The sequence below is a fragment of the Canis lupus genome, chromosome 20, assembly GCF_048164855.1.
Source record: "Canis lupus baileyi chromosome 20, mCanLup2.hap1, whole genome shotgun sequence".
NCBI classification, from domain to species: Eukaryota; Metazoa; Chordata; class Mammalia; order Carnivora; family Canidae; genus Canis; species Canis lupus.
The window spans coordinates 57,015,987-57,040,032 of NC_132857.1; the positions used below are offsets into that span (position 1 = coordinate 57,015,987).

At 51.6% G+C, this 24,046-nt stretch overlaps 1 protein-coding gene across 1 annotated transcript; it reads right to left on the minus strand.

Moving 5' to 3' along the window:
• Positions 1-2,032: 2,032 nt before the first annotated feature.
• On the minus strand, positions 2,033-22,327 carry RND3 (Rho family GTPase 3). The gene is made up of 5 exons (XM_072789169.1): positions 21,952-22,327; positions 21,280-21,367; positions 8,833-8,942; positions 5,668-5,802; positions 2,033-4,084 (listed from the first exon to the last, which is right to left on the minus strand). Exons 1-5 carry the CDS (start codon positions 22,099-22,101, stop codon positions 3,833-3,835), a joined length of 735 nt encoding a protein of 244 aa, XP_072645270.1. The 5' UTR covers positions 22,102-22,327; the 3' UTR covers positions 2,033-3,832.
• Positions 22,328-24,046: the final 1,719 nt, after the last annotated feature.

The following is a 24,046-nucleotide window of genomic DNA, read 5'->3' on the forward strand; positions in this document are numbered from 1 at the left end:
GATCACCGTAAATGGACTCCAGCTGTTCTGTTAGGATCACTTGAATATTCCTTCTGCACCATCGTTGGTGCAGCACAGAAATCACAGCATAGACACGGACCATTGGCGGCTATTGCATTGGTGTACCTGGCTACCCGCTGTCATGTTTCCCACCGACCCAGCATTTCCGGCTCAGTTAATGTTGATGGAAACCACACCCAGACATTGTGCATCGGGACTGTCTCCCTCCATTAGATTGTAAACTCTCGGGACAGATTTTTTTGTTGTGATTATGTTCCAGGCCTAAAAATGGCGAGGCACATGGTAAGGACTCAGAAATATGTGGCCAATGAAAGAATGACAAACAAAAATTGGGGCGATTTAAAAGAGAATGCTCTCTTATTATGTCAAAATAATCCATCAAAAAGAGGATATGAAGCTTTCACAGTTTCAGCAATCTTAAGGGAATGAGGTGATTTTTTTTTTTTATTCCTTTTAATAAAAAATAATTCCCTGGGTTATTTCTAAATTTGCACTTAAGGCACATTTTCTGAAAGACCAGAGTTTTCCAAGCAACTATTCCTGGAAAAGATTAATAGAAGTGAGAGAGACACAATTAAAGTCTTACTCCAAGTTTGAAAATCACCTTTTAGTATTTAAGGAGGCATTAATCATGATCATTAATCAATAGAAAGGAATGTGCACAGAATGCTTAGAATAAATGTTTGCAGAAGCAAAAAGTCAGAGGAGAAAAGGAAGGCATACATGCCCAGGGCTGAAGACAAACTTTTTTTTTCTTTTTGGTTTAACAAATTAAAGCTGCTGGAAAAGAACAATTCGCTAGAGGGAAACATTACTGTACAACCTATAAAATACTGCCAAGGTCAGCAGAACCTCAGCCGTGTGTGTTTCTGTGCTTGTGCTTATTGAGAAATGAGTTTCTTGCAAGCCTGATTTAGGTATTAAGCCTAGGAGTTACTCAACACCAAGGATTAGGAAAGTACTTTTATTTCCTTTGCTGCTTACTGACAAGAATGAGTTACATTTTTGGTAATTCCTCGTGCTTGCTGAATTTTTTCACAAGGCTATCCTATTATGTCAATGCGCTTTAACTTTGTTCTTTCGTGCCAGCTCCTCTGGTTTTCCCCTTGGTTTGTGCTTCTGAGAATTATTTCCAAGCAAGTAACTATCCCTCAAAGATTGCTAAAGTCATTTTTTTTTTTTTTTTTAAATCCACAAGGATGCAGTTTTTATAGGAAGTGACTTAGCTGTGCGGCGAGAAGAGCTGTTTTGAAGTCCTCCGTGGAGTACCCCCTGGACGCTCATGCAGAACATCTATGTAAGGGTTTTAGCTAAAGACCGTTCGTGAACCTACTGGGCTGTGAGGACCCAGGCCACTCATGCTGCTAACCATCCCATGCTTGCATCCTTCAGGTCACTGGAAAAGCTTATACTGTCTTCCTGTGTTAGTGAGAGATGCTGCTACAATAAACAAGGCCATTTCTTCTTATGCTTTATTTTTGTTGTTGTTCCTTCCCTGTAATTGTTCATAGCTCGGTCCTGAGTCATCAACACAACTGGCCTCTGTGAACAAGAACACGCAATCCAAGGTGGATTAGGGATGGAGGCCGGGGGTGGGGGACGGAGTGGGGGACCAAGGGAAGGGAAGCAAACCAGGCTCCTCCACAGAATGAAACCCGTGGCCTGGGACTGCATCACGCTGTCTCACTACTGAAGAGCTCCAGGAATTTCCTATTTCCTTACAATTTTAAGATTCTTTCCCTAGTTTTGAATCTTAGGATCGTAGCTCTTTTGGTCTATGAGCGAATCACTTTGACTACACTCCATTTTCTTCTTGAGATTTGAAAATGATGAAAACCTCTCATCTCTGTGGATTTACCTTTGCCTAAGGAACTTGCACTGTGGGCAAGCCATCAGGAAATTCCAAAGCCTACGAGTTCAGAAAACTTGAGGCCGGATGCTCTCATCAGCTCTATAGTAAAGAACAAAACCAAACAGCTACATCAGAAAGCAGATAAAAGGACAAATCACATTTAGACAAAGACGTGGTTACTTTTTTATTCGAAGGGAAAAAAAAGTATGTTTTAATAAATACTGCGGAAACATTGACCAAACAAACATACAAAGTGACTTCGACACTTAAAAAAATGCAACGCAAGTTCTGCTTTATAACAGTTATAACTTATTTTCTCTTTACAATATTTAAATACAGAAAGCACTTGCCAGCTATTTTGTAATACTGCCCAAAGCATAACGCTGCCTCGATCAAAGCATAGTATGTCGGTAAAACGTCTGTATTTCGTGGGAAATGACGGGAATGGCATTTTCTCGCAGAGACCAAACAAAGTGCTTGTAAGACAAAGAACTGAGTGTTGTAATTACCTTAATCTCCTCTCCTGCCACAATTTAATGGGAGCACAGCTTCAACACTTCAAAAATGAAGCTTTATCATTGGAAAGAAAGCTCGTTTTCAACAAGCGCCAACAATAAACAGGTCAGATCTGGTTTCTTCTCTGAAAGAAGCTCTAAAAGGAACTGGTCAAAAAAATATCTGTAAACTATTTTAAATGCTGATTATTTCACGTAACAACAGCAATCAAGTATTGAACGCGGGCCTTGGCTGAATCCGGGTACGTGAGGTTTAGCAATCGCCCTCTGGAAACGCCCTAGCGTAGTGTCGGGACTGAGCTCGCACACCTTTCCTCTAAGGATTCTCGGAAGCTTAGGTCAGAAGGTCCCTTAGACTCTTACCGATGTTCTTTGCAAAAAGTGAAATAAAGCAAGAGATCATCAGATGCTGCCAAGCTTTGGAGCTTCATCCCAAGATAACGGGCCTTTTGCTTTTGGTTACTTTTGGTAACGGGATCCCAAAGCTTTACTCACAGATGTGTGCTTTCCGCTGCTATTCCTTCATTATCTCTCCGGGCGAAAATAGTACCTACACTACCCCCCCCTCCCTTGGATCATTTTCTGACGTCAAACGGAGACACCTCTTATCTGACTCTGCACCTTCATCAATGATGGCAAAAGAAATCACACACCTTCTTTTCTAAACAGCGCACAAAAATATTACACTGAGCAATTTACCACTTTTTAATGACAATCACAATGATGAACAGAACCATCAGACTGAATAAAAACGGACACCCTTTTCTCTATTTGATCTATTTCGTCTTGGTGGCGCCGGGTCCGCATTATCTCGCCAGACTCCAGAAGCCTTTCCTCAGAACCATCTTGCTCAGCTAGCTTCGGGGAGGCAAGATTTCAGAGCCTCACGAACTTTTCCTCTGGAGATCCCACGGGTCCTGATACAATTTCCATTTTAATGATGAGCTAGGAGGAAATTAGATCACATCCTCTAGAAAACTAAACGCTAAGGTCACAGTGCCAGGTCCCCGGCGAGGACGGTATATTAATATATACTTTCTGTAAAGGAGATTAAAACATTTAAAAATCAAATCAAAGAGTCGAGATCCATGAAGAGATTGCAACAAAGAGAACGAAAACGCAAGCACCATTCAGAGCGTGATCCTTCTTCGTGGAGGTCCTCGTCGTCCTCCTCCTTCTCTACCTCCAGCCCGGGGGGGATCTCTCTTTTTTGGCATATTTTTCAAGTCACACCTCCCAACTCTTCAACGTGTTCACCATCTGCTCTACGTGCCGAACCTAAGGACGGGATTCCAAAAAGATGAGCATCTTTTCAAACACCTCCTAAGCCGCCGGCATGCGGGACTTGGGCTGTGCACTTCATTCAGATTCCACCTTTTTGCTTCGCGGGTGGGTTCTCTTAGCCGGCCCGGCCCTCCGCTCCGCGCTCCGGGGGGGCGGCCTCTCACATCACGGTGCAGCTCTTGGCTTTGTCCTTCCGTAAGTCCGTGGCGACCGCAGACAGTTCGGGTCTGCTGGGCATGTGTGAGATCCGCTTTGTGGCCCGCTGAGATTTGTTCCGCTTAACGTTTTTATTTGTCTTGTTGACACACGCCAAGGTGGCAACGTGAAAAATGTCTCTGACGCTGTTCTCGGACTGCAGAGCCGAGCACTCGATGTACGTGGCCGCTCCGATCTGTTTGGCCATATTTGCCCCCTGAGAAGCAGAAGAAGGGGTCGCGATCAGCAACGGGTCTTTGGGGAAGATGCAAGTGTCTTCCCAATACCACAAAATAACAACGACTCGTGAACCGTACTTTCAAAGTGTTGCTGCGAAAAAACCGCCCCCAAACCCCTCCTTTTAAACAATTTAATGATTTCTTGATAAATTATAATAACAATGAATTATTTCATTAATATCTGCAGCCAAGACTCCGTCCTAAGGTGTTCGATTCTCATCACTCAATACAGTCCTGGACTTCCCGGAGGTACGAAAGTCTGATTTTTCAGGAGTGTAAATGGGGCTCAAGAGTGGTCGATAAAGACTCATCAATAAGCTGCATAAAAACCGGGGAAGGGCAAGGGATGGAATTTAGAATCGATTTTGAAAGGCGTGGCCAAAATGCGTTGAGGAGAGGAACAACACTCTCACGATTCCTGGGGCTTCGGGAAACACACAATACGGAAGGTCCAGCACGGACCAGGCAACCAGGGTGCACAGTAACGAGCACGTGTGCATCAAAAGGACTTATTTAACTAACTAGGTTTTTATTAATTAGATACATAACACCGCAGTATTCAAGAAGGTGACCACGACGGACAGTCGTAGCTACTTCGACTTGAAGTCTCTTTAGAACCTGGTTTTAAGTTCACCTGACGCCAATTCTCTTCCCTTCTAGATACTTGGGGGAAACCCCCACGGAAATGACGAGTCTCTAAAAGACCGTTTCATGGGGACTTTGACTTTACTGGCAACGTCCTCCTCAAGTATTTTATTGTGCTGCTGAGTGTAAAGTAAGATCAACCCTCTCAAGAATATTACCAATTTGATCACATTCTCTTTTGGATTTTTTACTTTTTCATTTTTTTTTTTAAGACTTATTTATTCATGAGAGACACAGAGAGAGGCAGAGACACAGGCAGAGGGAGAAGGAGGCTTCCTGCAGGAGCCCGATGTGGGACTCGATCCTGGGACCCACGGGTCACGCCCTGAGCCCCAGGCAGGTGCTCAACCCCTGAGGCCCCCAGGCACCCCTAGATTTTTTAACTTTAATCCCAGTGAGCATTGCAGAGACATACAAGGGTTGGACTACGAGCCTCTGTCTACACTCAGGTATCAAGTGTCACGTGATTACCCTACTGAACAACAGAACTGTTCTCATTTTGAAAGATGTTTTCCAAACTTGTCCTGTTTATGCTCACACACAGATCCTCACGTAATCCAAGCTCATTCTACAGCATAACTCAAGGGTCGTCAACCTGAGGCCGACCATTGGTTGAGCCCTTAGAAAAGCGGCTCCTTTTTATCATGAGTGATATCCTACTTCTTTTTGTTTTTAAGATTTTGTTTATTTATTCATGAGAATACACAGAAAGAGAGAGACAGAGACAGAGACAGAGAGACAGAGACACAGGCAGAGGGAGAAGCAGGCTCCATGCAGGGAGCCTGACGTGGGACTCGATCCCGGGACTCTAGGATCACACTCTGGGCCAACAGCAGGTGCTAAACCGCTGAGCTCCCCAGGGGGCCCCAATGTCCTACTTCTGAAAACCCTATCTGCACCCCGACAGCGTACGTACCTGGTCATAGGACACCGGGGTCTGTCTGTGGTTGGAGAGCTCTACCAATGTGCTGACATCTGTCCGGAGGTCAGATTTGCAGCCAACCAAGAGCATTTTGGTGTTGGGGCAAAACTCCTGGATCTCACCTTTCCACTACAGGGAGAGACAAGAGAGATGAAGAGTCAACAATGTGCGGGCATCTGTAGGTCGGTGCCCGGAATGGGGCACAAAAGGAACATTTAGGAGTGTCCCTTGAGATGAAGAAGCACACCTGCATTTACCTTCTAAGTAGACATTAACTTTTCCTCTTTAAAATCTTATGTATTTAGTCTAGAGAGCGTGCATGTGAGTCGAGGGAGAGGCAGGCTCCCGGCCGACAGTGAGCCCGATGCAGAGCTCGGCCCCCGGGACCATGACCTGAGCCAAAGGCAGACACACTCAACTGGCTGAGCCACCCGGGTGCCCCCAAACTTTACTACTTTTTAAAGTGGATCCACTGGGGAACACTCGTGTGTATTCTCATCTATCCTCCCTCTCTGTGCGGCTCGTGACCAGTCCCTACTACAGGAGAGTTGTAGGGTGCTGCTGTCAGAAGGCGGCTTCAATAATTTCTTGATTATTGGGGTATCTCTGCAAGATGAAAGTGCCTGAGGAATGATTATATGTTCTAACAAGTACTATGCCCTCAGATTCATGGAGCTGGTACTTCCCAGCACGGAAGGCTGGGGGGGAAGGCAGAGGAAGCACAAGCACGAGTATGCACCTCCAAGGCCCATCGAGGACGACTGCACAGCTCCCCTGAGCTGGAATTGCTGATGAGGTTTCCGGGGCTGGAGACAATGTTCATGAACAGACTGTCCTGCCCTTAAGGAACCTCCACTCAGGTGACTGGACCAACACGGACTGCGGCCTGGTCAAAAAGGCCCATCTCCTGGGCCCCTGGGAAAGCATCTGGTCCTAAGTGCAGAGGCCCTGAAGTCAGCTTTAAATTACCCAAGTTGTTTACTATTTCAATTTCAATTCAGTCCAATTGCCTACTTGTTGCAAGACTTGACGAGAATTATTAGAACCTCCAGAGATGCCTAAGCAGGGAATTCCAACTTCCTCTTAAAGAGCAGACAACTGCGTTCTTGTGGTTCCATTTACTCAAGCTCAAGGCTACCATCAGGATGGGAGTGAAGGGTGGGCACCTGACAGGATGAGCACTGGGTGTTACACTATATGTTGGGCAAATTGAACTCCACAAAAATGTATACAAATAATAATAAAAACTGGTCAACTGAACTGTCACCTAAGAAATACAATGCAGCACACAGAGAATAATAAAAATAAATAAATAAAATTTAAGAAAGACCAGTTGACCATTAAAAAAAAAAAAAAGGATGGGAGTGAAGGGAGGGCACCTGAAGAGATGAGCACTGGGTGTTACACTATATGTCGGCAAATGGAACTCCAAAAAATAATAATAATAATAATAATAATAATAATAATAATAATAATATAATAATAAAAAAGAATAAAAATAAAATTTAAAAAGACCAGTTGACCATTCAAAAAAAAAGGATGGGAGTGAAGGGTTCAGAATGTTACCAGGAGAGCTCTGGTTCCTGGGGAGGGGGCACCAGAGGGCTGCAATCGGGAACCAGGTGGGCTCACCCAGGCCCCGTGCTCAAATACGCATCGAGTGCTCTACTAGGTACCGTGGTCATCACAAAGGTGAGGACAGGGGTGCGGAATTCACCGAGGGGCGAGGGTGACCAAGCCACGTGTACAATACAAGGTAACGGGGACGTCCTGCAGGAGCCGTTTAGCAGACCGCTGGAGGCGGCATGTGCAGATCTAGAGGCGCACCTGGGGCAGACCCAGGGACGGGACGCACTTCCCATGAAAGCCTCGGGTATCCGCCAACCGCCTCCCTCCTTCCTTCCTTCCCACCAGAGTTATTACAAGCATCTACCACTTGCTAGAGGGCGCGGACATAGCGACTGGAGGATGAACTGGGGAAAAAAAAAAATTCAAAAAATATTCTGCTTTATGTCACTCGGAACGCGTGGATAGTCAAGGACTTGCGGAATCAATTCATCGAGACAAATCCCAGCACCGGTGATGCTGAGCCTTAAACTTGACACAAACGCAAGACACGTCCATTAATGTCTCTCTAAGGCCAAAGTCACTACATCAGGTCTCAGAAGACAAAAGCAAAATAAAGCAAGAGCAAGGAGTTTCATCCCGAATTATGCGTGACCTGAGGGACAGGAGGAGAACCCCCGGTAAACAAGCGGTGCCTTTCATCTGCACACAGGCAGGGCACGCCCGGGCAGTGCTCGGCGCCACCTGTGCAACGACTCGGGCCGCCCGCTGCACGCCGAGCAGTTGTTTACAGGCGCGGAGGGGAGGCCGGGAAAGGGGTGCTCCTGCCCGGGCGACAAACAGGAGCCTTCGGTGCGTGGGTGCACGACTCACAGCCAGATGGACTTAGAGCCTTTGATCTCCTGCGAAATTCATATGTAACCGAGCGAACGGCGTTTGTCATGTTTGGTACAGACCCGGGTGCGGGGGGAATAAACCACCTCCAAAGCCGGACACGTAAGACGAGCCGAGCCGCCAACTATCATCTGAAACCTGACGGCGCTGGGGCCAGGACCGGGAACACCTGCCCCCGCCACCAGGTGCCCTCCTGGCCTCGGCCCGGCCCTCCGCCACCCCCAGGCCCTAGACCGTCCTCTCGCGGCCCGAGTGCAGCCGGGCTCCTTCGCTCTGGGATCTCCTCCGTCTGTCACCGCAACTCCCTTAGTCTCAGGTCTGGAAACACCCCTGCGCCCTCCCCGGAGCCGCGCCACCTCCAATAGATGGCATCACAGTACACAGATGGCACCATCATCATCTCAGTACCGCAGTGAGGCCAAACGCGAAGGTGTCCACCGCGGCGCCAGCGCGAGCGCGAGCCGAGCCCGAGCCCGACGGGGACGGTGGATGGGAGCCGGCAGGGCCCTCGCGTTAGGCCTCGGCCCGCAGGGGAACCACGGAGGCTCTTCAACGGCTACGTCGTTTCTTAACAGGAAAGAAAATCTTGCACAGGTTCAGCGTCGAACCTCGTGACGGCCGCGTGGAAACCCGTCGCGGTGTGCGACAGGGCGCGGGCGCTCCCCAGCCCCGAACCGAGCCACCGGCCCCAGCACCTGCCTTTTTCAGGACGCTGTCCAGGGTCTCCGGCCGACTGACGTCAAAGCAAATCAGCACAGCATCCGAATCGGGGTAGGAGAGGGGCCGGACGTTGTCGTAGTAGGGAGAACCTGAGGGAACAGAGATACACACGTTTTCAGATAAACATTCTTCTCTGTCAAACGTCACCTCCACCTCTGGGGTCAGATCACCGGACGATCACGGGGCCCGTCTCCACCTCCCCTGATTCCTGGAGAAGGACGCACACGAGCAAAGGCCCAGCGGTGGGGTCTCATTTCGAGTGGAAGACAATGAAGCCCCCCGACGTCTGTCTTACGATCCAGGGGAGGAGTCCGGGCCTTAAGGTGCAATCTGCCCGGCTGAGTCCCCGAAGGCCCCTGGGGGAGGCAGAGCAGACGCGCCAGGAGTCAGGCGGCCTGGGATGCAAATCCAGCTCCACCACTGAGGTTCGGGGGGCTTGGGGGGGGGGGGGAGGTGGATCACGACTCTGCACCCCTGACTCTTTATTCTAAAACGAGGATGACGACAGCACCGATCCGGGAGTGGGCGAACCCGGTAGAGACGGGAACTGAGGAAGGGACGGGTAGGTCACACCACGGCCCTGCGGCCCGGCTGCCAGGACAAGCTGAGCGTGGCAAGCACCGCAGTGGAGCTACGTCTTCGGAAAGAGACCGGAGCTCAGGATCTCTCTGGCAACAGGTGGGACCGGTGGGGAGGAGAGGGCCAGCCCCGTGGAGGACCGCGGTGCACGCAGAGCCACCCCGTCGCAGTCACGGGCCTGGGGGACTCCGCGGTACCCCCGGGGTCCACGTTTACAGCCAACTCACTCAACCAAGGGACCATCTCATAGCTCAGACGATTTCTTCCATTTCTCTAAGAACACCAGTTATCATAAGAAGGTGCGACTATGAAACGAAACCCAGCTTGCCAGCGCCGTCTGTTCCTTAAGAACATCACTTTCTGGACACGGACGTTTCATCAGCAGGCGCAGGAAACCCCCTGACGGCCCGTGGGGGGAGTCCAGGAGACAGAGAAGGTCTCAGCTACTGAAGCTTGTTTCGAGACCCAAGTTCAGTTTGACATCCCCTTCCACTTCCAACGGGAACCCAGGACATGTTGTCCCCATAAATCAAAACCTCCGTAGTCAAAGTCAGGAGGAAAGACTCAAGAAGCTTTAAAAATAATCCTTTAAACTTCTATCAAAACAACACTTTTCAGCAGGTTGCTCTCGACCTAGAAGTGGCTGTCGCGGGGTGCGTCGTCCCTACTCACGGCCCACCCTGGTTGGTCCCCAGTGTTTACTAGGGGACCCTACGAACACCGTGGGCTCTTCGCTGGCTGCTTCCAGGATGGACGCAGCAACTTCAAGGCGGCTGCGTCTAAGGGGAAGGAGGGGAATGTTCTAGAAGCCAGGAAGAAATCTAAGCCAGGAGTCGTCACGTGCTGCAGCAGCTCCCGACACACTTCTGGAATCAGGGCTCCGGCCTGAGGGACACTGGCAACTCAAAGACGCTTTCCAAAAGATTTAAGGGTTTGGGGTCAAAACACATCAAATCGTCCTAAATATTAAGGCACACTGGAATGAAGTGCTGTGTGGACACGGCAGGGCGCTGCGGCTGCTTTCTCAGCCCCTCGGAGAACGCTGAGGCCGAGAGGATATTCGCCAGCGGCTCACCGATTCGAACGTTTTTATGGGGTCTCAGAAATGAGGCGGCTCAGCGCTGCTTCTGGGCAGAGGTTACTTGGGTATTTGTTCCGTGACGTTCCACTGCAACCCCCCTCGTGGCTGGGTCCAAAGTCTAACTCCGACACCGCTTCTTCGGTCAACATTTAGCAGGTCTCTCGCCAAACACGGAGTCAGAAAATTCCAGATCATAGAGTGGAAATCCGAATACCAGCCGCGTACACGAGGACCTCCTCTGCTCGTCCAAGCCGGCAAGAGCTGCCGTGACCCCGCCCCGCCTCCAGCGGCGCAGCGCAGCTCCCAACAACCCCCCGGGTCCGGGGCCTAGCGGGGCCTCGGGGGTCTCTCCCGGAAATCAGTCCCTTACAGAAGACAGCTATGGCACTGGCTGCGTCCCAGCCTCAGTCAGACCTGAGCTTCGGAGAAGGGGCATCTCCAGGGGCTCTCAGGACACAGCCCACGACTCGATGAGCGCGCTCACCACTGACCTTGGATCCGAGAGTGCTCACCCCTCATCCTGGATCCGAGAGTGCTCACCACTGACCTTGGATCTGAGAATGCTCACCCCTCATCCTGGATCCGAGAGTGCTCACCACTCATCCCGGATCCGAGAGTGCTCACCAGTCACCCTGGATCTGAGAGTGCTCACCCCTCATCCCGGATCTGAGAGTGCTCACCACTCATCCCGGATCCGAGAGTGCTCACCAGTCACCCTGGATCCGAGAGTGCTCACCACTGACCTTGGATCTGAGAGTGCTCACCACTCATCCCGGATCCGAGAGTGCTCACCAGTCACCCTGGATCTGAGAGTGCTCACCACTGACCTTGGATCTGAGAGTGCTCACTACTCATCCTGGATCTGAGAGTGCTCACCACTCATCCTGGATCCGAGAGTGCTCACCAGTCACCCTGGATCTGAGAGTGCTCACTACTCATCCTAGATCTGAGTGCTCACCACTCACCCTGGATCCGAGTGCTCACCACTGACCTTGGATCTGAGAGTGCTCACTACTCATCCTAGATCTGAGTGCTCACCACTCACCCTGGATCCGAGTGCTCACCACTGACCTTGGATCTGAGAGTGCTCACCACTCATCCCGGATCCGAGAGTGCTCACCAGTCACCCTGGATCTGAGAGTGCTCACCACTGACCTTGGATCTGAGAGTGCTCACTACTCATCCTGGATCTGAGAGTGCTCACCACTCACCCTGGATCCAAGAGTGCTCACCAGTCACCCTGGATCTGAGAGTGCTCACTACTCATCCTAGATCTGAGTGCTCACCACTCACCCTGGATCCGAGTGCTCACCACTGACCTTGGATCTGAGAGTGCTCACTACTCATCCTAGATCTGAGTGCTCACCACTCACCCTGGATCCGAGTGCTCACCACTGACCTTGGATCTGAGAGTGCTCACCACTCATCCCGGATCCGAGAGTGCTCACCAGTCACCCTGGATCTGAGAGTGCTCACCACTGACCTTGGATCTGAGAGTGCTCACCCCTCATCCTGGATCTGAGAGTGCTCACCACTCATCCCGGATCCGAGAGTGCTCACCACTCACCCTGGATCTGAGAGTGCTCACCACTGACCTTGGATCTGACAGTGCTCACTACTCATCCTAGATCTGAGTGCTCACCACTCACCCTGGATCCAAGAGTGCTCACCACTGACCTTGGATCTGAGAGTGCTCACTACTCATCCTGGATCTGAGAGTGCTCACCACTCATCCTGGATCCGAGAGTGCTCACCAGTCACCCTGGATCTGAGAGTGCTCACTACTCATCCTAGATCTGAGTGCTCACCACTCACCCTGGATCCAAGAGTGCTCACCAGTCACCCTGGATCTGAGAGTGCTCACTACTCATCCTAGATCTGAGTGCTCACCACTCACCCTGGATCCGAGTGCTCACCACTGACCTTGTAATCTGAGAGTGCTCACCACTCATCCTGGATCTAAGAGTGCTCTCACCACTGACCTTATATCTGAGAGTACTCTCCACTGACCTTGGATCCGAGAGTGCTCACCACTCCTCCTGGATCCAAGAGTGCTCACCACTGACCTTGGATCTGAGAGTGCTCACCACTCACCCTGGATCCGAGAGTGCTCACCACACCTCCTGGATCCAAGAGTGCTCACCACTGACCATGGATCTGAGAGTGCTCACCACTCCTCCTAGATCTGAGTGCTCACCACTCACCCTGGACCCGAGACTGTTCACCACTCATCCTGGATCTGAGCCTGTTCACCACTGACCTTGGATCCAAGAGTGTTCACCACTCCTCTTAGATCTGACAGTGCTCACCACTCATCTTGGATCTGAGACTCCCCCTCCCACTCCCCGACAATGGAGACCACCTTTCCCAAGTACAGTTTAACCAAGACATCTGGGGAATTACTATGGCGCTAAAACAATAATCAGCACTGGGACTACCAGTAAAACCCGGAAGTAGATTCAGCACTTAGGTCACCGTTTGGCTGCAGAGCATTCTCCTCCCTCCCTCTGGGTACTGAGTTTCCCCTCCCCACCCACTTTTGGCCCCAGAGAGGGTCTGGCTTTGTCTTCAGTCCTCAGCCAAAGGTGGAGACTCCCACTTACTACTATCAAGTGAGCTGCCCCCTGTGCCTCGGAGTACCTGGCGTACCTGTAGTGGTGGCACCTGAAAACGAAACTGTTTGCAACTGAAACCAGATTCTATGGAGGTTTGCTTCTGCTTTTGTTCTTATTTGCTTTCATATTTTGAATAAAAATACAGGGACACCTGGGTGGCTCAGCAGTTGAGCACCTGCCTTTGGCCCAGGGCGTGGTCCTGGAGTCCCAGGATCAAGTCCCACATCGGGCTCCCTGCATGGAGCCTGCTTCTCCCTCTGCCTGTGTCTCTCATGAATAAATAAACAAAATCTTAAAAAAAAAAAAAAAAAAGAAAAGAAAAGAAAAGAAAAGAAAAGAAAAGAAGAAAAGAAAAAAAAGAAAAGAAGAAAGTACATCTGTATGCAAAGGTTCATGAGAAGTAAACCAACTCACTTCCAAGGTAGAGAGCTCTTTTAAAGAGCTTTAACAAGACTTAATTATGAATGACACTTTGATCCTGCCTTATTACTTTTGCTAACGACCAGCACTTTTAGATCAAGTGTCCAAAGGTGCTAATAAAAACCGATGCCCACACTTATTAGTTATAAGCATAATTTGTCTAACCACTAACTACAAGAGTAATTTGTCATTAAAGATGAAAAGTCCACTTGTTCATTTTGTTTTTTTGCTGGGGTTAAGGTGAACACTTTTTCGGAATGAAAAATCTGTCTCTATTATAATTTTGTAATCACGAAAAAAAGACGGCATGGAATCATAGAGAACTATCGTACCAGGAAAAGCAGGGCGAAGCAGGGCCGTCAGTTAAAAAACAAATCCTGACTGGACAGCAGGCACCCTGCGTTTCAGCACTCTGAATTCTTCCCAAATCCTCCGTGGCTATAGAGCCCATGTGAGGGTGGGGCGTGATCCCCGAGTGTGGGCCCCCCCAGCAGCCACAGGGACACGGAGGGGACCCCCCCGGGGTGCCCGTGAAGGGACGGCAACACAGGCCAGCAGCTGTGACATGAAGGATCGAGCCCAGGTAGGCAGATGAGCGGGACGGTGCCTGCCTCTACCTCCCGCGTCCCTCCAAAAAAGTCTCCCAACATTCTACTAAGCCAAACAACAACAACAAAAAAATCTAAATTCTACAGATTTAAAAAAGATGCACATGAAAAGCTTCCAGGTTAAGTGTAGACCTGAGCACAGCCCAAGGAAGGGTGCAGCATCATTGGGTAGTCCGCAGGAAGGGCACTGCTTACACACAACCAGGACCCAGCACCCAGGGGTGCCCCCGGGCTCACCCAGTCTGCCCAGGGACTGAGCTCTGCTTGTCAGGTCCAACCCCTTCCTGGCAGGTGCAACAGCTCCAGGCCCCTGGGCAGTCCCGAACACCACAGTTTTGTCACCCTACAGGCAACTCTGTGCACACAGCACTGTCCAGGTCCTGCCTAGTTCACCTATCAGAACATAAAGGGTGGACCCCAGCAAGCTCTATCGTAAAGAAGCACCTGCAGCACGTATGCAACATGGGTCCACACCCCGCCCCGCCCCGCCCAATACACTCAAGGTGCTTTGCTCTGCGTAGACCAGGTAAGTAGGCATTTGGGGCCCTCGGAGCTCCTCGAGCTTGGCTAACGTCAGCAGAGTTCTGAAGGGCTTTTGAAGCTTCAGGTCTGACCATCTTTGTCCTCAAGATCGTGAATTCTGGGTGACGGCACTGTTTCCAGCCCGAGAATAGTCACCAAGTGCCTCACCCAGAAACTAATTCTGCAGACACATAGCTTCTTGCTTCAGTCATCCTTGCACGAAGATAGAACACACCATATATGTCCATAATTAAATGTATACGTAAGAAGATTCGTGCCCAACAGGGAAGCTGTATGGAACCTTTTGCAAAACCAGTTCAAACACTGAGGTTTTATGGGAGCTTGAGAGCTGCAGACCCCTCGAGTTATTTCATAAACACAACTTCCTTTCCTTGAACCTGAAATTGAAAAACTTTCCCGTCCCCCACGAGAAGTTCCTACCAAGAGCAGTAAAATTAGGAATATGGCAGGATGTTGGCAGAGAAAATATATTAACGTTTTAGTGTTTTTAGTGGCCAGCTAGAGAACATCTGTACCCACCAGCAGCTAACAGGTGGGCCTGGATGAATCTGCCCAATTATTACCAGATTCCATTTCCTCATGCCATCGCTACTGAGCATGAAAGCTTCAAATCAGCAATAATCCCAAGAATGTGAATCAAGTCTGGGCAGCACTTCTGTGTCTGGCTTAGTACAAGACTCTTGAACTATTTTCCCAAGCAGCCTGCACTGTAAGCGCGATCCATGCCCATAAAAATGCAACAAACATTCCCAGGGAGGCCATTTCCTTGGTTTCTTTCTAAGTTATTAATTCCTAAATTAAGAAGAATTATGAACAGATTTGATGAAAATTTGAGGGCATTTCTGTGTTCCTATGAAAATACAGTCAGTACTTTCAATTTCTGGGGGCAGGCAGGTATATTGTTGGAGAGGAAGTCTAGGAGGTAGAAATGATGGCTATTTTTGAGCCTGAAATAGAGCATTAGCTTCAACCCCTGATCTTATGGAGATACCTAGAAAATAGAAGAATCAAACTATTTTGCTTAAAGTAGAGCCATTGTATACTGGTCACAGAACTTTAGGGATAAGAGTAGACAGGTATTCTCAAAATTACATGATCGCTCCATGAGAGAGATTGAAGATTCTGTGTCGTATCTACTACTTAAGCGTCTGAGGCCTTGGAGGCGAGTCCCAGGAGTGGATTCACCTGGCCACATGCTGTCCTCAGGCTCACTTTTCAAGATCAATGTGCACAACTCCTGATGAAACTTCCGAGGCAGCTTACATGCCACGACAATGAAATTACGGGCGTCTCTGGGTCAAGTTGCCAATGTATAGTGACCGAGAAGACGTTTGAAGGGCATCACAAAATGGCCAGGGCACAACTAATTCACCTGGCACAGCCCACCCGGCACCACGAGCTACCTGGAGAAATTATTGGTCCTCGGTGTCCTATCTACAAGCTAGAACTGGGTTAATGAGGAAACATCTGTTTATTTCAGGTGGCATCTGAATGACCAACCTGGACACCTCACTGAAATGCGCAGAACCTAGCAAGAAACCAGGTTGGGGGAAAAAAAAAAACAGTACTAAATGAGATTTTTTAAAAGGTCTAGAGATAAATATAGACTGAAAAAGGGAATTTATACCCTTTTTTTAAAAAAAATGCTTGGTGGACAAATCTCCAAATGTAGTTTTATGTATTGCTTATTGGGAATCACTATACACTGCCTGTCTTATGGAGTTTCAGGGTGAAAATGGAGTTGAGTCCGGTTTTGAGACTCAGCTGCTAGGGATCATTACCACCTTAAAATCTAACTGGTTTTCTGCAGTTGTGCCCCAGATATTCACATCCTAAGTCCTCCTGCTTCCCTGGCCTCTTTGTAAATTTTTGCCCCGCTTTCTTTCTCTACCGAGATTCATTTAAGTGAGAAAGTTTCAAGTTTCAGAATCTTGTGGTCACTGAAGGCCATTAAATGTAGGCATGTTTTCAAGTGGGAGGGCTGTTAAGGACTTCCTAAGGATGGAGTCAACTCTGGAGCCAAGGGAAGAATTGTGGTGAGCTTCAATGGGAGGAGTCACGGGTCAGGCGTGGGGGCTGGCTCTGGGGCCTCTGACTAGTCTCTGGATCCTCTTGCTGTGAGGTGAATCTGGCTTTCCAATGTGTGGGCCCACCCTCCTCTAAGCCAGGACTAGAGTTCCAAGGCCGAGGCCCAGAGAACCTCGGGGGCAGGGACCACTGCTCCCATGGCGTCTGGCTGTCTTCCTGCACACAGATGGCCTTGAAACATGTTGACTGGTTTTAGAATCATTTCTATAGGTCTTGCCTTGATGGGTTAATTTCCATGTTAAGTCACCAAACAAGGGACCAGTGAACTCTTCTTGAAGCCACTTTTCTGGGTTAATTACATACTGATCCCCAACACAGCTGGGAACACTTCTAGGTCTGTCAAGAAATATTTCAGTTGGGAGCTTGCCTCGAAGACCATTCTTCTAATGTGATGGGGTAGGTACAAATGCAATACGCATCCACTTGTGTTTGCACCAGAGTTTGTCCTCAAAGTCAGGCCCGTAAGGGTAATTGAGGTTTTTCTCTCTTAAGTATACGATTTAAAGAATACTACATTCTCTGTTAATTATGCTAAAAACACAGGAAGTGCTAACTTTAGCACCCACGGGCTAAAAGCAGCCTGTATCTTGACAAGATTCAAAAGAGTGTTCATGAGGCAATAGCATAGTTATTGTGGGGGAATTTTAGCAGCTGAATGGAGTATTTTATAACTAATAATACGCCTTAAATAAAATGCGCATTAACTTGCATTGGTTAAAAACTGGCATGAATGATTATTGCTCCCGTGTGCTGAAATGATACCATCAGCAAATCACTTAGAAAAAGATATGGTGATCCTTAAGTGACTAAGTCTCTGTTATCAGGAAGCATTTGGCTTCTTGCTTCAAACTGCTTCTGTGCTTGGCAAATGTGGCACGTTCTGAAAACACAAGGTATTAGGACCACTTTGGGCTCCCTTGTCACTTCAAAATGTTGACACCACTACCCACTGTTTTGCAGGCACTCACTGAGCTCATCTGAAAAACCACTGGGTGCATTTCTGCAACTGATAATAAAAAGGCTCATCTTATCAACAGAAGGGGAATATGTCATTAAAATACAGATAGGCCAGATCTGCATGCAAAGACCACCTTTAAATTTCCCCTTCCCCTTTAGAGGATTGATAATAACATTACTTGGTTTTGTCTACTTTGGGGGGGAGGGGGAGGCGTGGTGGCTGGAAGAACTCCAAGCAGCTATATAAGAAATCAAGTGGCAAATTGCCATTTGTGGTTGCTTTTATTGGTGTGTGCCTTGAGGGTGGGAGGGAGGAAGTGTTTCCTACCTGAGGAGGACCGAAAGGGTGGGTCAGCACTAGGGACTCCTGACTAGGGAAATACACTGCACCCCGGGTGGAGCGGGCACTTGGGTATGGGAACCGAACAAAATTAGGTCAACACAGGTTGCCTCTCAGCTACACTAGGCTGGGAGAGCTTCCTTCTCCCCCCTCCCCGCCCCAGCAGGGCCATAGGAGTCTTAGGGGAGAGACTATAAAGCAACACTGCACCCCTAGGCCTAACAGAGGCCCTGTTCATCTAGGAATGGAAAGAATGGAGGGAGAGAGAGTGCGAAGGACTGTTAAATACTCTGCCTCAAAAAGTGGGGAATCAGTTCTCTTGTCTTGGTGCAAAGAGGGCCCACATACCGGACTTACACTTGATGTTCTTTCCTACATGCAAATTAGCAATTTTGCCTATGCACCTATGCATGATTGCATGACCCCCGGGGCGGGGCGGGGGAGACCATTTATGAGGTGCTGTCCAAGTAAAGAAGCCACAAGAGAACTACTTCCGTCTCCTAAATGCTTGCCCCTCTGCCAAGAGGCTAGACAGGATGTGAATACCACCCAGAAGGTCAATGCCGATGCCATCTGTCTTCCTACCTAAAAGAAGTTAGGCGTACCTCATTTTTTTCTACTAACCGTAAACTTTCACAAAGTTCTAGAAGGCAGAAAAAGATCTGACATTTAGGACTTTAGAGGCTTTGGCTCCAATGTTCAGTCCAGTTCAGTTAAACTGATAGAAGCTGGGGAAAAAAAAAAAAAATGTATCAAGAGGCACCGGACATTTGCAATTATTTTCACAATCTGAACTAAACAAATGTCTCAGTGGGCAAAGAAAATGTCAAATATTTGTCAAGAACTAAACCTGTTCAGAAATTTGTGATGAAAAAACCTTGAGGTGAAGTAGAAAAATGTTCAATACTCCACGAGCTGCTTGACACAATGGCTCTTGCTAGATGTTTATCAGGGACCATAAACCTTTCTTGGTAGAAACAGTCTATTTTTAGAATTTAAGAAATGCTTCATGACCAGGCTTAATCACTTAACATTTCACCTCACCAACAACCTAATAGGATTCTAAACAATACCCTTATGCCTTTTTGTTCCCATTTGTATAAATCTAAATTTCAGCTAAGATTTCATTACTGGATGATTCTGCAATGTGAGGTTTCTTAATCAGTTTTTTTTTTCAAACCCTTATATTTTAGTTAAACATGCACAGGTTTTGTTTTCATTAAATAAAAATACAAGTGATTATTTCACTACAGACTTCGTTTCAGGTGATTATCTTTAATGCGATGAAAGGCAGTGTTCATAAAGTTGCCATTCTTTGTGAACAGGTAATTCAGCGGTAATAAATGTCAGGGAATCTCATCTCCTTGGAAACTGTGCATATGATTATTCATGTAACAGGTTTTCCTGGGTGACTACTGCATGCAAGGCGTGAGCTTACATGTGCGGGGACTACAAACTCTCCGGGAAGGAGGAAGCAACGGAGAATCTCTGAAGTGCTCTTACCCGACCAAGCACTGACCACATTTTGTTTGTCATCCAGCCTTTGAAAAAACAATATGCCTTTTCTCTCCTAAAAACAAAGTCAATTTAGCCCTTTGGTCGCCTCCTATAAACGCTCCATTGGTGGTCCTCTGACTCAGGAGGCAGGACACAGGGGAGGCATGATCCAGCATTCCTGGGAGCCCAGCCATGCCCCCTCCCGCCCCACACGGGGCTCCTTCCCAAATCTGCCAGGAAGCGGGGGCTCCCTTCAGAGCCCGGCTGGCTCTCTGGGTGGTGCGAGGCCCAGCAGGGGACGCCAGGGCCCCTGGGCCCACCGAGGTCCTGGGAAACAAAAAGACTGGCCGCTCTCGCGTGCAAGGCCAAGGAGTATGCAGCTGGGGGAGGGAGGTCCTGCGCTTTGTCTAGCTCTGCACCCCCCACCCCCAAGGGGACAGGAGACTCAGGGAGGCAGCGATTTGCACACACAAATCCCCAGTAACCAGTACTAAGAGCTAAACACAGTCGTTGCCTTTTTTTTTTTCATAAACAGTGGATCAGAATCACAGACCCCACTCCTGAATGATTCTTATCCTGCATTGGGCCCCTACAGGCTGGGGGGGGGGGGAGTAGGCCGCGGGGGAGCCCGGCGGCGGAGGGGCCCCGGCGGGAGGAGCCGCAGGAGCAAGGGCGCCTGGCACCTGGGCGCGTGGGCGCTGTGGGCGCTGTGGGTCACAGCCTCCCGGCCACGTGCACAGCCGCGCGCCGGGCTCCCTGCGGCCCGACCGAGCCGACTCCCCGCGACCCTCGGGGGCTGCGGGCGGCTGCTGGGCCACAGGCGCGTCCCCGGCCTCGGGGCCCCTCTCCCGCCGCAGCCCCGCAGCCGCTCCCCGCCCGCTGCGCCCGCCTCCCGCGGCTCCTCCCCCTGCAGAGGCGACACCTCCGGGAAGCGGGATTCCCCCGCCCCCCCCCCGCCCCAGCTTCCCCGCGCCGCAGGGGGGCCGGGCACCAGCCCTGGGGCCGCCGGGGCCTCCCGCCCGCACCCCCGCGGCCGCCCCGCGCCCGGGACCCGGTGACCCGGCCTTGAACCCCGGACCCCTCAAGATAATTCACCGCGACGCCGAGGATTCAGCGGGACAGGAAGGTCAAGGCCGGCGGAGGGTGATGCAGGGGGGCCGGGAGGGGGGCGGGGGGGCCGGGATCTGCGCGTCCGCACCCACGCGGCGCGGCCGGCCGGCTGCCGGACTCCCGGCCCCGCGCCCCTCCGACCCGCGCCCCTGCGTCCCCTCCACCCAGTGCCCCTGCGCCCCCCGGCCCCCCTGCGCCCCTCTGCCCCTGCGCCCCCCCTGCGCGTCCCCGGCCGCAGGCGTCCCGAGCGCCCCGGCCGCTCGCGCCCCCGCTGCTGACCCCGCACGCGCTCCCCACACGCGGGGCTGCGTGGCTCCGGGCACTTTGTCCCCCTCCCGGCGCCCCGCGGCCCCCGCGGCCGTCAGCAGGTCGGCTCCCGGAGGGGCGCACGCAGCCCCCCGACCTCGGGCCACCTGGCTGTCCCCTTCGGCCCCACTCCCTCCCCCCGCCCCGCCCCGCCCCGCCCGGCGGGGACCGCGGGCACCCGAGGCGGAGGCGAAGTCACCCGAAGTCACCCGGGGCCGCGGGGAGCCACGCGCTGGGGCCCGGGACCCGCCCCGAGCGCCACGCGGCCCGACGGTCTCTTACCCGACGTGTCCCACAGGCTCAGCTCTATCCTTTGTGTGTCGATCTCAAAACTGGCCGTGTAATTCTCAAACACCGTGGGGACGTAATTCTGGACAGACAGCGGACAGAGGAGGGAGAGAGGGCGCAGAGGTTACCGGAGGTGCGCGACACCCGCAGAGCGCCCTCGAAACCCGCCTCCTCGCTCCCCGATTGGAAAAAGACAAGAAAAGAGGGGGAAAGCCGCACACGCGAGACGGCCGGAGCGACCCCGAAGGCCCCGAGTGCCCTCCGCGCTATGGGGACGCGGCCGCCGAGCCTCCGCGCTATGGGGACGCGGCCGCCGAGCCTCCTCCGCGCTATGGGGACGCGGCCGCCGAGCCTCCTCCGCGCTATGGGGACGCGGCCGCCGAGCCTCCTCCGCGCTATGGGGACGCGGCCGCCGAGCCTCCCCGTTATGGGGAAGCGGCCGCCGAGCCTCCGCGCGCTCTCGGGACGCGGCCGCCGAGCCTCCGCGCTATGGGGACGCGGCCGCCGAGCCTCCCCACCCGCCCGCGCGCACCGGAGCCGGCAGGTGTCGGCCGCCGGAGCGGAAGGTGCAGACGCGTCCCCGGGGGCTCGCGGGTCACCGCCCGGCCGGGGGCGCGGGGGGCTCGGGGGGCGCGGCGGGGGGCAGGCGGGGCCCGGCGCGCTCACCTCGGGGAAGCAGTCCTTGGCGAAGACGTGCAGCAGCGCCGTTTTCCCGCACTGACTGTCCCCCACCACCACGATCTTGCACTTCACGTTCTGATTAGGATCCATGATCGATTTACTGGACAATTTCTGGCTGGCCCTTCTCTCCTTCATTGATCTTGCCTTCTTTTCTCTTGGAACAGGAATTTTCTCTTTTGGAGGAAAAAAAAAAAAAAGAGAGAGAGAGAGAGGAGAGAGTTCCGTCTCTCTGGAAGCCGGTCTGGAAACAGGAGGCGGGCGGGGCGGCGGGGCGGCGGGGCTTGGGGGCGCAGGCGACCCTCCCCTCCGCGAGTCTCAGGCCGGCTCGGCGCGCCGCCCGCGTCCACCTCGGCCCGACTGCTTTGTCTCCCGCGCCCGGCGCCGCTTTATAGGCCGGGCCTTCCAATCCTCTTTCTCAATGAGCCGGGAAGCGACCCGCCTCCTGCCTCCGCGGGGCCGCGAGCGGGGCGGTCCCCTCGCCGCGGAGAGCGCGCCCCGGGCGCCCTCTAGGGTGGCCGCGCGGGATGGCGGTGCGCACCGAGCGGGCCGCGGGACCCCGGAGGGGGGGGGTTGGGGGGCTGGGGGGCGGGGTGGGGGTCCGGGGGGCGGGGACTGGCTTTTATTAGGGTTCCCGAGCGGGCCGCTTGGCGGAGGCCGCAGGAACGTCGGTGAGAGCCAACGCGCTTCTCACCCAAGTTCAGGCAGCTCAGGCGCCGAGGAAGCAGCCAGTCTCGGGTTGGGAAGGGTTAAGCGCTTGCATTCTTTTTTTTTTTTTTTTTTTAAGGCATGGTTTCTATCACCTATGTAGGCCAGGGAACAATAGTTGAGCCAGGCTATTTCGGATGCGGGAACTGGCCTGTCTGGGTCACAGCGACACAGGGGCTTCCAAAACTGTCACTCAGGAGGAGGCAGGAGGGTTTTGAGGAGTGCCCAGCTGAGGTGGGAACAGGAAAGAAAAAAAGAAAAGAAAAAAGGAAGAGGAAAAGAAAAGCAGAAGATGCTTATAACTGAGTGTGAAAGTCTTGTGCAGTCAGCCCCACTGTCCCAGGAACCCAAAGGTGCAGGGCAGCGGCTGCCCGGTTCCAGGAAGGAGACTGGGTAGGCGGGTGTGCGGCCCTGCCCCGTGTCCTCCCTCCGTAGCCTTCCCTCCCCCAGGATCAAAGATGAGCCCAGATACCACAACTGTGCCCAGCTGGAGAACACAGGTACAGCTCCCTGCTCCCTCTCCTCCTCTCTTCCAGGCGGTCCCCTGACACACACACACACACACACACACACACCCCCAAAAAGGAGGAGCAAAATGGCCACGCATCTGTTGCCTCCCCTATCAGAGGTCCTTCTTTACCATCTGGATCTCCCGTGTTTCCAATGGAAAGGTTTCAACTATTAAACTGTAGTAAAGACATTGGCCAAAAGTCTCATAGGTACCCTTGTTGGAGACTTGTAGGCTTGTAAATGAGAAGGTGAGGCAAAAACCCAGAATGTTCGGTGTGCCTGGGTGGCTCAGGTAGTTCATGGACTGTCTGTGACCCTTCATGACCCTGGGGGCCTGTGACAGAACCTGGCATTTGGCTCCCTGCTGGGGGGGGGGGAGTCCCAAGGCTCCCTCTCCCCCTGCTCCTATCTGTGCTTCTGCTCTCTCTTACTCTCTCTTTCTCTCTCAAATGAATAAACAAAATCTTAAAAAAAAAAAAAAAAAAAAAAGGAAAAAAAGAAACCCCAGAATGTTCAGCATGGGGAATGAGAAGGCACTGAAACGGGGCTAAAAACACAGATGTAAGTATCCGGTGAGATGAGAGAAAAAAAAAAAAAAAAATAAGTACTACTAATGATCATGAAGCCTCATGGATCCCGGGGGTGGTCATGTCTCTGCTTCCGAACTGACAAAACCGGAGCCCCTCAGGGAGGACCCTTCCGCAGACCCAGGGAGAGGGTGTGTGTTGATACACAGGCAGGGCTGACCCAGAGAAGAAGGGGGAGCTGGCCCCGATCAAGGTCCCAAAGCAGCAAAGTATTGTCTGTAGGACTTTAGTCCTCCTCACAAACAGGGACGTGGGTCCCAATGAATGAGGGAGACACC

What these genes read in the sequence shown, in the direction of transcription:
- RND3 (XM_072789169.1), bottom strand. Translation starts at nt 22,101, where the DNA reads ATGAAGGAGAGAAGGGCCAGCCAGAAATTGTCCAGTAAATCGATCATG. An exon ending in GAGCCTGTGGGACACGTCGG is followed by an intron (nt 8,943 to 21,279) that starts GTAAGAGACCGT and finishes CTGTTCCCTCAG; the next exon opens with GTTCTCCCTACTACGACAAC. An exon ending in CCCCGGTGTCCTATGACCAG is followed by an intron (nt 4,085 to 5,667) that starts GTACGTACGCTG and finishes TCTGCTTCTCAG; the next exon opens with GGGGCAAATATGGCCAAACA.